This window comes from Onychomys torridus, chromosome 16, assembly GCF_903995425.1.
Source record: "Onychomys torridus chromosome 16, mOncTor1.1, whole genome shotgun sequence".
Lineage (NCBI taxonomy): Eukaryota > Metazoa > Chordata > Mammalia > Rodentia > Cricetidae > Onychomys > Onychomys torridus.
The window spans coordinates 37,269,855-37,282,765 of record NC_050458.1 but is presented as its reverse complement, the minus strand read 5'-3'; the positions used below and the strand labels follow the sequence as shown (position 1 = coordinate 37,282,765).

The 12,911-nt window shown below is 44.0% G+C and overlaps 1 protein-coding gene across 2 annotated transcripts in view; it reads left to right on the top strand.

The window, feature by feature from the left end:
- Positions 1 to 12,911, top strand: part of Col22a1 (collagen type XXII alpha 1 chain) — a 231,373-nt gene that overhangs the window by 127,363 nt on the left and 91,099 nt on the right. For both annotated transcript variants that reach the window (XM_036209012.1, XM_036209013.1), the window contains exons 37-39: positions 1,605 to 1,709; positions 2,637 to 2,681; positions 12,824 to 12,901. In XM_036209012.1, the coding sequence (XP_036064905.1) occupies positions 1,605 to 1,709; positions 2,637 to 2,681; positions 12,824 to 12,901 (228 nt within the window). The remainder of the gene's footprint in view (positions 1 to 1,604; positions 1,710 to 2,636; positions 2,682 to 12,823; positions 12,902 to 12,911) is intronic.

Below are 12,911 nucleotides of genomic sequence, written 5' to 3'. Positions count from 1 at the left end.
ACATCCTAATTTCAACCATCAGAAATTGCCTACAGTCTGGGGAGGAGCGAGGCACCCTCTGCAGCCCAGCTGCACATTCTTATGTGTTGGCTATGCAGAGTCCGCGCTTGGAAAACCCACAGTGCTCATGGGTGCCCAAGGGAGATATAGAGGTTCAGACTCATTAAGGGCTGGTTCCATGTCCTAGTTGTGTGGCTCTGGACTAGGGTGACAACAGTGATTATCAGTAGGGACAGTCCCACTTCCTCCTGACATTTGGTTGTTCTCCCACAAGGGGGAGGGGCTGCAACTGGCATAGCATATACAGAACAGGATTCTGCCTGAACTATCACAACACACATGAGCCAAACTCCACGACATACACAGTTCAGCCATCCTCCGTGTCAGCAGGACCAAGGCTGGGAAACAACCACCCTAGCAAAGGGCACTCACGTCGCAGCACCTGAGTTTGCTCAGTTGTAAAGTGAAGATGGCAATGGCAGACATTGGGTCCAGGCTTGTGAACATCACTCCAAGGACTGGGGACAGAGGCATGGCCTTGGAAGAAAATGTGTGACAAGGACATGATGATGTGTCTTGTTCCCTTTATAAGCCAGGTGCCCTTTCTTCAGATATCTCATCGGCAGAAGTCTACACAGTTGCTCAAATATGGCTTGTAGTTTAGATAGGGTCTCACTTTCTGGCTCATGCTCGTCTTGAACTCACTATGTAGTCCTGAATGCCTGGAGTTTTCTATGTCAACCAGACTGGTGTATAACTTGCAATAGTTCCTCTGCTTCTAATTACCAAGTGCTGGAATTAAAAATGTATGCTACAATATACTGCTGGTGCTTAAAAAAAAAAGATAACACCAAGTTAAGTTGCAGAAACAAGAGAGCACCTAACTTAAAGATGGATAAATCCCTATTTTCTGTTGTCCCATTTGACCTCTAGGGGGAGCCAAATACCTCTTCACTGATAAGAAACAGCATGAAATTTGAGCCAGGCCCAGGACTGGAAGGGTCCAGATTTCTGCTAAAGGGCAAAATTTCCTGAAATCGCAGTCTGCTCTTTAGCATGTCCTGTGACTGTCCTGGGGTGGGCTGAGAAAGCTGCTTTCTAGGCTTGAAGAGACCCTCTCCATCATCCACTTGCAACCTTGCCTGGTTTTCTGCACTTCTCCATCAGAGAAGGGATAGGGACAGGCAGGGTGAAGGTTGGTGGGGGCTCTGCCCAGCAAAGGACTTCAGCATGCCTTCATGTCGGGGGACAGAACTGAACTTTTGATAGTCACTGAGCAGTCTGTCTTCTGATGCCACAGAGGGACACATATTTTTATTTATGTATGTATTTATTTATTTGAGAGGGTTTCTTTGTACGTTTTGGTGCCTTTCCTGGATCTCGCTCTGTAGCCCAGGCTGGCCTTGAACTCACAGAGATCCACCTGCCTCTGCCTCCTGAGTACTGGGATTAAATGCGTGCGCCATCACCGCCTGGCCGGGACAAGTATTTTAAAGTCATCCAGGCTCCAGAAAGCCTCCACAAAGGCTCAGGCTCACTTGCCATTTGGAAAGCTGAGTTCTGCATACTACAGATGCTCATCAGTGTCTTCTTTTTCTCCCCAGGGAACAGCAGGGGAGGAAGGCAGCCCGGGGCCAGCTGGTCCACGGGGCGATCCTGGTGCTCCTGGCCTCCCTGGGCCACCTGGTAAAGGGAAGGACGGGGAGCCGGTAAGTGGCAGGCTGACATGCTTTGAGCTTTGGGAAGCCAGGCTAGCAGTGGAAAATTTTTTAAAAAGGGCAAAAGCAAAGACTCATTTTAGAAAGTGAGCCATAGTGGATGAACTGGGAAGGGGTGCTGTAAGTCTTGGGGTGTCCCTTGACCCAGGGACACAGGCCTGCCAACCAGCATGCTTCATAATAACAATAAAGTAGAAAATGTGGAACACTGTACTTCCATGACGGTTTTCACTAACTTGTGAATTATTGCTGAAATCTTTGACTTAATGCTTTCAGCCTGTGGTTGACCGCAGGAAACTAGATCCTTGGAAGCGAAACCACAGATAGGCAATTGCTCTCAGCCAGCCCTGAGCACATGGAGCTCTGGCTGCATGCTCAGGATCCAGGGAAGCCAGTCATGCAAATAAGTTTCAAATTACCCAGTGGTCATGGTACACATACACTAGGGTTTCTTGGTCCACACGGGGCTCCTCTGGCCACAAATAGACCTGGATTTCAAGTGTATTCACATGGGCCAAGCTCACTAGCAGGAAATAGAAGCCCCTCCCATAGGCTGGCCCAGGTCTCTGTAAGTGTGATAAGAAGAAAGAGACTACGCTTTGGGGTCATGGGCTCAGGTGAGCATGGCTTTGAAGCTTGATCTTGCTGTTTCCTTTGGGAGTCCTTAGCATGAAGATCTGAAGAGGAAAAATACACTAAGAGGTAGAGAGGCTTGCTTTTGTCCAGATAGGGGCAGGGAATGGAAGAGTCAGAAGTAACACCCAGGACCTATGACTGACTGAGTGTAGTCACATTGCAGTGAGAGTTCCCTCGGTAGCTGCCCTCAGGCTTCTGCTCCAGCAGAGGGCAGGCAGCCTGGTACAGGGTGAGTGATTGAGTGATGCAGTTCTCATGGTCCCCTGTTGTTCATTTCAACAGGGACTTCGTGGACCGCCTGGTTTACCTGGTCCCTTGGGAACCAAGGTAAGTGCTTGACCAAGTAAATTGGAGATGGACATTTAGGGAGTGTGGACATTTTTATTATATGCATCTCTGGTCACCTCAGCCACGCCCACATTTCTCATCTGAGATTCTTGAGGTGGTGAAGTAATGTCCACAGCAGTGCCTCGTAAAGGCTAGTTAAATGAGCTTTGGAGAGCTGCTCCCTTTCACCTGGCCAGGCTGTGTTCTAAGTCTTCTCTTGTTACTGGTGAGATTTTGGTAGTAGATGATCCCCAAACTTCAACGTAATTCTAATGGGAAGTCTAGGAGTCTGGTGTGTGTGTGTGTGTGTGTGTGTGGTGTTAAGGGGGGGTGGTCCTGGTCTAAACGGTCTAGCACTATCCCAGCACTTCTCTATTTCCCCACACCTTGGCATGCATGGTGGGTAGGGGGAGAGAGGGAAGGACCTGCAGGGAGAATTTTATGAGCCAACACTGGAAATTGGTTATTATGTCCACCCACTAAATTCTCGTGACATTCATGACAAGGAATGCCAGAGAATGTCACCTAGTTGGGCACCAAAGAGGAAGAAGGAAATGGATGAATACCAGCCCAATTCTACCTCAATTCATCAGCAACCATGGGCCTGAAAGGCAGTATCCCCCTGAACTAGCAGGGGATTGCCCCAAGGTCTCTCGACACTGAATCCCTCATTCATATATTCAATCTTGCCTGGATGACTAGCTTTATCATTTCCATCGTGACACATCTATAGAGTGGATGGACTGTAGGACATAATAGTGGTCCTGGTACATTCCCAGGCCTCTGATGGCTCATGGCTCAAGGGATATATGGAGGTGGAAACTGCAAAGGCAGGCAGATGTTGGAGTGGGGGGTGTGAGCTCTAAGCATGTTCAGGGAAGCTCTTAACCTGGTTTGTTTGTGAGTGGCTACTTGGAGAGTGAGGTATACTTGTCCTCATTTGAAGTTGCATGTGGCAGCTGGTGTGGGAAGAAGTGCTGCTGTAGGCCTTGGCAGGGTTGAGCAGGGAGGGACACTGAGGCAGGGCATGCAGTAAATTTAACTATAGCCATACCCACACACAAGGAGAATCATGACATCAACTTGGATACATGGGCTTGAGAAGATGTGGGCCGGAGTCACTCATTGATGTCAGAATGGGATGCTTGGATATTTGGCTTTAATGGGACATGCATATTTAAATTACATAAAGATGTTATTATAAAATCACTTCTTAGCACTTGTACCTATTTATAAAAACCATTTCTTTAAAAAGTCCTTCTTGCCAGGAGTGGTGGTACATGCCTGTAATCCCAAGGTTTAAGAGGTAAAGATAGGATTAAGAGAATTTAGGATCTGAGGCTAGACTAGGTTGGGTCTAGGCCAGCCTGGGCTATAGAATAAAGGTGTCTCTCAATGAACAAAAACATCCTAAAAAAACATGGAGAGCATATTCCTATGTATCTTCCACATTATGGTTTTTGTTGTCCTCCAAGTCACCCTGAGCTAGCCAGCACTGTGTGAAGTACACTGCTTCCCATCCCAGATGTCATTTTAAGCTTCCATATATGCTACTGTGACTGGAAGTTTTGTTCCCAGCCCTTGAGTCCACCCATCTGACAAGAGACCATTGCCCTGTTTGTTCCTTTGATTTTACTTTGGGATCTCAGTTATATAACTACAGAGTGCTGTGGAATAATCCTGTTGTACACTGTAAAGATTTGTCACTCTAACTGGTTTAAAACACTCTTTGGCCAGTAGCCAGGCAGGAAGTATAGGCAGGGTGACCAAACTAAGGATGATGGAAAGGAAAAGGACAGATTCAGAGAGTCACCAGTAAACACAGAGAAGCAAGATGAGAATGTTGTACTGAGAAAAGGTACCAAGCCATGTAGCTAAACATAGATAAGAATGATGGGTTAATTTAAGTGTAAGAGCTAGTTAGTAACAAGCCTGAGCTATTGGCCAAGCATTTATGACCTCCCAGTCAATTATTTGGGAAGCAGCTGCCAGGTATTTGGGAAGTGGCTGCCAGGTATTTGGGAACAGGTAGATGGGAGAGAAACATCCAATTACAACAGAGTGAATTGAATTTAAAATTGTATGTGAAAAGCTCACCAAACTAATACCTAGCATAAGGAAGTTTGAGATTCCATAGATGTTGACAGGAGCAAAGCATAGGTCTCGGCTTCGTAATTTTCTCCCTATTCAAGCAGGCTGTCTCTGTAACTATCCTAAACTTTCATTAAGTGAGATTGTAGTATACTAATTTGTTTGTAGTATGTTAATTTGATTGCATTGCCTATGATCAAACATTTCCCTAAATGGGGGAATTATCTATATGATAGGAATAAATGTATGTGTACTGCATATTTTCTGGGGTAGGGGTAGTATCAGGATTGCATAAGGGAGTCTGTCTGTCATTGGTGAGTCCTGTCCAGATTCTCCTTCAGTGCCCAAGCATTCTGACCCTTCTCTCTTGAGAAGGACCTTTGGGACTCATAGGACACTGGTAACCTTTTAGTAGCAAAAACAGGGTGTCAGAAGTGGCAGAGAAGTAAATGGCTTGATTTGTCTCATTTTCCACCATCATTAAATATAACCTTTATCTAACAGTAGGAGACACTTTAAATTCCTTTTATCCCACAGTTGTATCTTAGGATCTTAACAATAGAGCCATAAAATATATTTTTTTCTTTCTTCCAAGAAAAGTGTGTGTGTGGGGGGGGAAGGGGCATGTTCCCATCTCTATAAGAAATAGCTCCCTAGTATAGAGCTTAAAACACTGTTATCCTGTAGTTTCAACTTTCCTGTTGCAACAGGAAGTGGTTCACCTAGGTAGCCTATATCTGATCTATACACACACTGTTGGGAAAAGTCATGTGGGAACCAGTGAAAACATCAGTGAATGTAGAAGGGAGGCTTGGACTCCTGACCCAGTGCAGCTGAGCAATTTCAACATCATAGGGGCTCAGGGTAAGTCATGCTGTCCCTGGACCCACCTTTTCCCTTGAATATTCACTCATCACACTGTGGATGATGTACAGATGTGTAAGTTACTGTGTTTGGGGTTTAGAGGTTCCCACTGTTGAGGAATTTAGGAAGTAAGTCGAAATTCAAGGATGTCTTTATTTGGAGGATGGATTTTGGATTGTGGAGGGGGGGTGTAGAGGAAGCAACGAAAGGGAGAAGGGGAGGAAAAATAATGGAGAGCAGTCTTCAGCCTTGTCTCAGGTGTTGAGAGGACATGCCTCATTGGATCATGGGAGGAAGCAATCTAGAAGTTTCCCTCTGCACATCTCAATGCCTCCTTGTTGGTGCTCAGTTCCATGCAACTCAGTGAGTGACATTTGTTTCCTGCAAAGTGAACATGTTTGGGCTTCATAGAGAACTTATTTTGAATTTCAGCTCAGCTATCTACAGGATAGACAATTGGAAAGCAAATGGGTTTGGCTTTCTGAGACTCTTACTTTTCTGTTTGAAGGAGTAACAAATGTTTGACACTAACGGGCTCCTTGAGAGAGGAATGATCTTATGGCACATAGCCACTGTTCTGTAACTTCCATCTCTCTGCAGAACCCCAAAGTTCTTCACACATTCCCCTTGGAGTGTGACTCCCATATGCTCACTCTTGGTCTCTGTCCCTTCCTACCCACTGGTCCTCTTGTGCTTGATGATAGAGAGCTAGGTTTATTTTTCTGTCCGTTGGGGGCCATTTTCTAAAAGTGTGTCTGTTCATTAAGCTAGGAAATGCTTTCTTGAGGGAATTTTTAGCATCCACAATAGGCTATAGACACAGATGGGGCCAGACCTGGCCACTGTGCAGAAAAATCAATCATAGACTCACTGCTGCTAAGTTGGGTCAGAGAGGCCTTGCTAACTTATTCTTTCTTCTGAGGTATAGGAGAGGAGCTTATTTTGGAGGAGGCAGAATTCAGTGGCTGACACAATGCAGCTGTGCATTGCTTGTTCTGGTATCCAGGCAGAGGGCATTAAAGCCAGTATCAGGCCTTAAACCAGACACTTGGGTGCAGAGATACATAGATATCTACTCTACATTGGGTCTGACTCATTTGAGATGTGTGGTGGTAAATTTTGTTGAATAGGCAAATGAATAGGAAGTCTATTTTCATGCTGTTTACAGAGAAGTCAGAGGTGAGATGGACACATGAAAAGTAGGAGGTTAATGTGAAGATTAATAAAGGTATGTGCAAATTCTTGAAATCTGACAGACAGACAGACAGACAGACAGGGAGCACAGGCTGAGACAGCTCTGTGGCAAAGGAATGACTGGACCCAGGCAGTGGCTGGATCAGTGTTGTTCCATGCCTGGGGCATGGAAATTTAAGCATGCTCTCAGAGGCAATGACGTGTGCATGAGGCAGGGGTGTGTCTGTTACTTTGCTGTTGATTGTGACTGAATAGTATGACAAAAAGCAAGCCACAGAAGATAGAATTTATTTTGACTTGCAGTTCCAGAGTGGGTTGAGTCCATTATGGAGAAGGCATGACATCCAGAATGTGAGGTTAGCCTGACAGGAAGCAGAGTGATCACACTTTATCCAGACATAGAAAGCATCACAATAGGCTCAAGGAAGCAGAGGTGGGGGGGGATAAACCCGGCTGGAAGCAGAGAGATTAGATTTTATCTATATGAATGAAGCCAGAAGCAGAGGTGGTGGGGGGAGTGGGGAAGGAGTGAAAACAGGAAGTGGGGACCATCTATAAAACCTCAGCCCCACCCCCACCCTAGTGAGGTACTTCCTCCAGGAATGCTATAATTCCTAAAGTTTCTGTAACCTTCCCAAACAGTGCGACCAACTGGGGACCGAATGTTTAAATCCATGAGCCAGTGTAGGGCATTTCTCATCCAAACCACAACAAAGGGGGTATAAACAACAATGCGGAAGAATATAGATTCCTAGGGTAACTTACCAATCGAGTGTTGGGGTTACTAATGAACATGGAATGTGGTCTTGGGAGGGGAACAAGAGGCTAGCAACAGCAGGGAGGTCTGTGTCCATCACTTCACAGCAAAACCAAGGTACAAAATGGATGGACTTAATGACCTTTATGTGTCCATCTGATTTTTCTCTCTGCTAGCCCTCAATAAAATGGTGCCGGTATAACTGCAGTACTTGGTATGTCTCTCAGCTTCATAGTCACTTTCCATCTAAGTGATTATACACAAGCTGCAGTGGAACTCGGTAGAATCTTAATATTTTTTTGACGAAGGTCTTAAGGTGTAGAGACACCATGAGGCCTTCCCAAGGTAGGAGCATGACATTATGCTGGGGCCAGACCAAGAGTCGTTCAGCAATGCCTGAGATATTCCTACCTGGCCCTCTTCACTCTTGTAAAGAGCTGCTGGCAGATGAGTCATGGGGCAGGTTCACACTTGTTTCTGTATTTATCTTCTTGACCCCCTTCCTTATACTTCTTAGAGTTTCTAGATCCAAAGCATGTTACGATTCCCAGGCCTAGCCATATTATAGCACCCCAGAGAAATGGAATGTACTAAGTAGGAATTTGAAGAGAAATTAGGAAAGATCTAGTGGAATAGTTGAGGGTGGGGCAATGGCTGACCTGTTTCTCAGGGATTGTTAACAATGGGTGGCATAGCAACGTTGGGCTTGGAAGGACAAGGAAGAGAAATAGCAGGTTATTAAGGGGGCTTAGTGAGGGATTTGGGTTTGGGTTTTTATGTTTTTGTGTAAGGACTTTGTAAGCTTCCTTCCTTTCAGCTTCATGATTGATACTCCACTTGAGGACTTAGCACTGAGTACTTACAGTAAGCAGGTGTCGTGACTGAATTGCTGGTGGGAGTTGGAGCCTAGATCTTGGCTTACATGGACACACAATGAGTGTTAGCTGAATGAAAATCTAACTGTAGTCATCACAGGAGCAGGAAAAACAAATTATCTTAGAAGCATGGCTTTTCTTCTTTATTTTTGAATAATGTCTTTTACTTATTCTTTGAAAATTTCATACACGTACCCAATTTATCTCTACCATAGCCATCCTTCCATTTACCCCCTCTCCAGATTTCCCTGGGCTCTCTAGTACATCTCACGCCCAACTTCATGTGTTCCTTTTTTGAAAACAAAAAACAAAACAAAACAACAACAACAACAACAACAACAAAAACCAACTGACTGTAGCTATGGCTTCCTGTATGTAAGTAGGGCTATCCACAGGGAACGGGCAACCTGCCAGCTGTGGTCAGAGAAGCTTTTTTTTTTTTTTTTTTTTTATGCCATGGGCAGCTGTTAGTGCAGAGACTCAACATGCTGGGAATAGATGAATGTGAGTATCAGCTCTAGAAGATGCATCTCTAACATCCTCTCATCCGTGAGGCTCAGGAAACACAGAGGAGCAGGAGGAAAGAGTGCAGGGCTTGGCACATGAGAAAGAGTTCTGTGAAATATTGTTTGGATATGACATGACTGTTGTACCCATGAACTCTTGGCAGTGATGATTACCTGCACAAGGACCAGAATTACTTTCTTAAACCTAAATATAAGGGTTTCCAGTAGCCACCATGGACAAAACGATAGCCTGTTTATTAACAGTCTACTTTAGATGCTTAAAAACGTAGATGTTAATAAATCAGTGTTTCCTAGAGTCAGCTTTCTGAAAGTAATCTCTTTGGCTCTTTGTGACTAGCTTCTGGGCTGGTTGACTCATCCCAGGGATATTAAGTGGTCCAAGCAAGGACACCTGATGTTGCATTTTCAGACTGGAGGGATAGGTAGACAATCTTTTATATAAGGTGGTAATGTGTTTTTTTTTTATTAAGAATTTTTTATTCATTTTTACATACCAATCACAGATCCCCATCTTTCCTCCTCCCACCCCTCCAGCCTCCCTTCCCATTCTACTCCCCATTCCCTCCCACAAGAAGGCAAGGTCTCCCATGGGGAGTCAGCAGAGCCTCTGGTAATGTGTATATTGAATCCGGGTTGTGAGAAAGAGTCCTATGCAAACTGAATCTCCTAACATTGCCTGTAGGGCTGGGGAGGCACAGCAAACAAACTCATTAGCAACTAGGCACCCCAAATCTGAATGTTTGTACAAAATGTGGTGATGTAAGACTGGAATTGTCTATGTCAGCACCAGTCAGGCTTAGTCGGAGACAGTTCTTTGTCTGCCACTGAGGGAATTAAAACACCAGAACCAGAACCTGGAGCCTCAGCTTCCTTCTACGGGAAATGGCCAAGTCTTTTTCATCCCTCTTCTCTATTATTTATCTTGTCAAGTCCAGAATGACACGTGGTGAGAATAGCAGCAAAGGCAGTAGGTGGGTTGTGTGGACTGAGTGGCAGGATCACAGCATGTTCCCTTTGTGCTGAACCCATTGAACTACCATGCTGGCTCCGCTGCTCCTCCTGTGTGCCACTTGGATGGTGAAGAGACATGCTCGGGGCACTTGTCATGGTCTTAAGTTAACAGTTCATAAGTGCTGAAGCCACAATTTTAAGTTGACCCTCCAGTACCCCAATCTATACTTTTAACCACACTGCTTAAAGTTAAGGTCTTATTTGAGTTATCTTTGAGGCTCTTCATGAAGTGTAGGTATTGGGAAAATGTTGAAACATTGATGTGTTTATTTACTGATGATGTGGGATCTGAGTTGAAATGTGGGTGCGTGTGTGGTTGGGATGGAGGTATGATCGGCATGGGGGAAACACCATAGCTAGGTGGTCCAAACATGGGGAGTAGACTTAGTGTTCTTGTCACAGTTAGCATCATGTTCAAATTGGGGTAACTTTGAGAGGTACATTATCACAATCCTAGGGCACTGGTTCATGTGGTGCTGGACTATTGGTGAAATTATTAAGGCCACTCCACGTAGTTAAAAGGGAGGTTTATTTTGTAGGGTAACTTACAAATGAAGGGGTAGGTTGCAGGGTCTGGCAAAGGTATAGCATAGTCCGTTGGTGTTCTCTGGAGAACTCTGCTCGGTCTGCCTCCTGCGTCCAGCGTCCCCGAACCAAGAGAGCGACCTCCCCTTGATCCTCGGTCTTCCGCTCCCTCCTCTGCCCGCCTTGTGGGTGTGATCATTACTGAAGCCTCAATGGGGGTTGGAACTTCCAGGCCAATGCTGGGATGGCTATCCACTACATCTCCCCCTTTTGTCTAAATAAGAAAGTTCTAACCTAATACAAGACTATATACAAAGAGATGGTTATCAAATATTGTCCAGGAGTAATGAGGGATAATGACTTAGATAAGTTGGAATTACAATAAGTGCAAACAATATCAAGCAAAAAACACATAGTAAAATCCAGGGAAGTCTAGGGCATGGGTAGGTGGCATGTTACAAGGATCATTCCAAAAGGTGTACTATCCTAAAGAACCTGAGTCTAATACTTAATATATTCTATCTAAGATATTATATATGTATATATACTAAGTTGTAACTATAACTGTTAATCTCCAACCTTATCAAAGACCTGAGAAGGAATATAATAATACCTGAGAAATGGGAGAAGGATGCAAGCAACTTTCGGAAGTCTTGCAAGAGTAGACAGAGACAGCTAGCAGCCTGGACAGTCACCTAATGTTTCTCAGTATTGTTGGTGTATTCAAATTGGCTACAGGCCTAGAGTATCTGACAGACCATTTTCAGAAGCAGGAATTCTGAAAGACCATCTTACCCTGTCTTGGCAAAGTATGGTGGTCGCTTTCCTTGTGTCCCGCTTGTCCAGAAAGGACAGCATTTGTACTGTCAGCAGTTGAGGCAAGGGCAGTTCTTTGCCCAGTAGGCCATTTTGTGCCAAGAAGACAAACTTCCAAATGGAAATGTCTTAGAAGCCCAACATTCTCTCGGGATCAAATTGGTGCTGCCAGGAGCAATTGTGTCTCACGTCAACAGAATTCTAAATTATTTAAATGCCATATTCTCTAGGTCCATGAAGTGTTTGAAGATTACCTGTCCATCTGGCCTATGTGTTTATAAATCTGGATAACCTAACTAACATAATTATAGAGATGACGAGCATAGGTGACAATAACTCTGTAAGTCTCATCTACCTAAACAACCTAAGGACTAAGGCTTCCTATAAATAAGGCAAACAGTCTGTAAGCAAATGTACAGTAAAAGGACAATGACTTCCAATTGTGACAATACACAAAATATCTTTAACAGAGGTAGGAATGTATAGTGCAATATGCAATATGATAATAATCCTAAATATATATCAGTATACAGAATATCTTAAACAGAAGTAGAACATACATACAGTATGACAGACATAAATTCACATTTGTATCAATATACAAATATTTCAAATAAGAGTAAAAATATGTGTACAATATAACAAACATAGTTCTGCATTTGTATCAATATACAAATTATCTTAAATAGGAATATAAAAAGCTCATATTTGTATCAACATATAAGAATTCATAACAGTGCAAAGGCTGTTATATTACTAAATTTGTTTACTAATGTATATGATAGTCTACCATAATATCTTATACGTATCCACTCCATTTCTTCTTTTCCCTTTTTTTTTTTGAGACATATTGTCTTTCCTTAAGGAGAGTACTGAGTTTAACCATTTCTTCCACCCCCAACCCTAGAACCATTATCCATAACCCTGAGAAATATGAAACCTAAGGGATAAGGGGCGTCGTGTTCTTAGAATTGCTTCCTGCTGTTTAGGGGGCGATGGTATCTCTGTTGGGTATTGTGAGAAAGCTCAGATAGTTAAATCTCAGTTAAATTAACTGTAGATTCTGCAGCAACTCTTAGAGTAATGGGTAAGATTGTCTGAAATTCTGGCAAGAAGTGTAGTATGATGATGATTACCATGGCATCATTCTGGATTGGGTAGAGTTGTTGTTGTTGTTGGGGCCCCATCTTCCTTCTGGAGACTTCAGAGATTGCCTGTGTAGATTGGTATCAATAGATTCTTTCTTTCTGCTGTAAACATCCGGATATCCAAGGCCTTATGATTTCTGGAAGATGGGTATTTCCATTATCCTGGAAAGAGGAAGGATGGGCTCCTTTAGTACATCATGGAATGGACTATGAAGGGTAGGTGGGAGAGGAGATGCTGGATCAGTAGTCAGGATTCTGTGAGAAGCATAATTATTCCTGTACATTGTTCCTGATCTTGCCATTGCTGACCTATTTATTGTGCTTTTCTTCTTAGGGTGACCGAGGAACACCTGGCATCCCTGGCTCTCCTGGCAGCCGTGGTGACCCAGGCATCGGGGTTGCTGGTCCACCCGTGAGTCCTT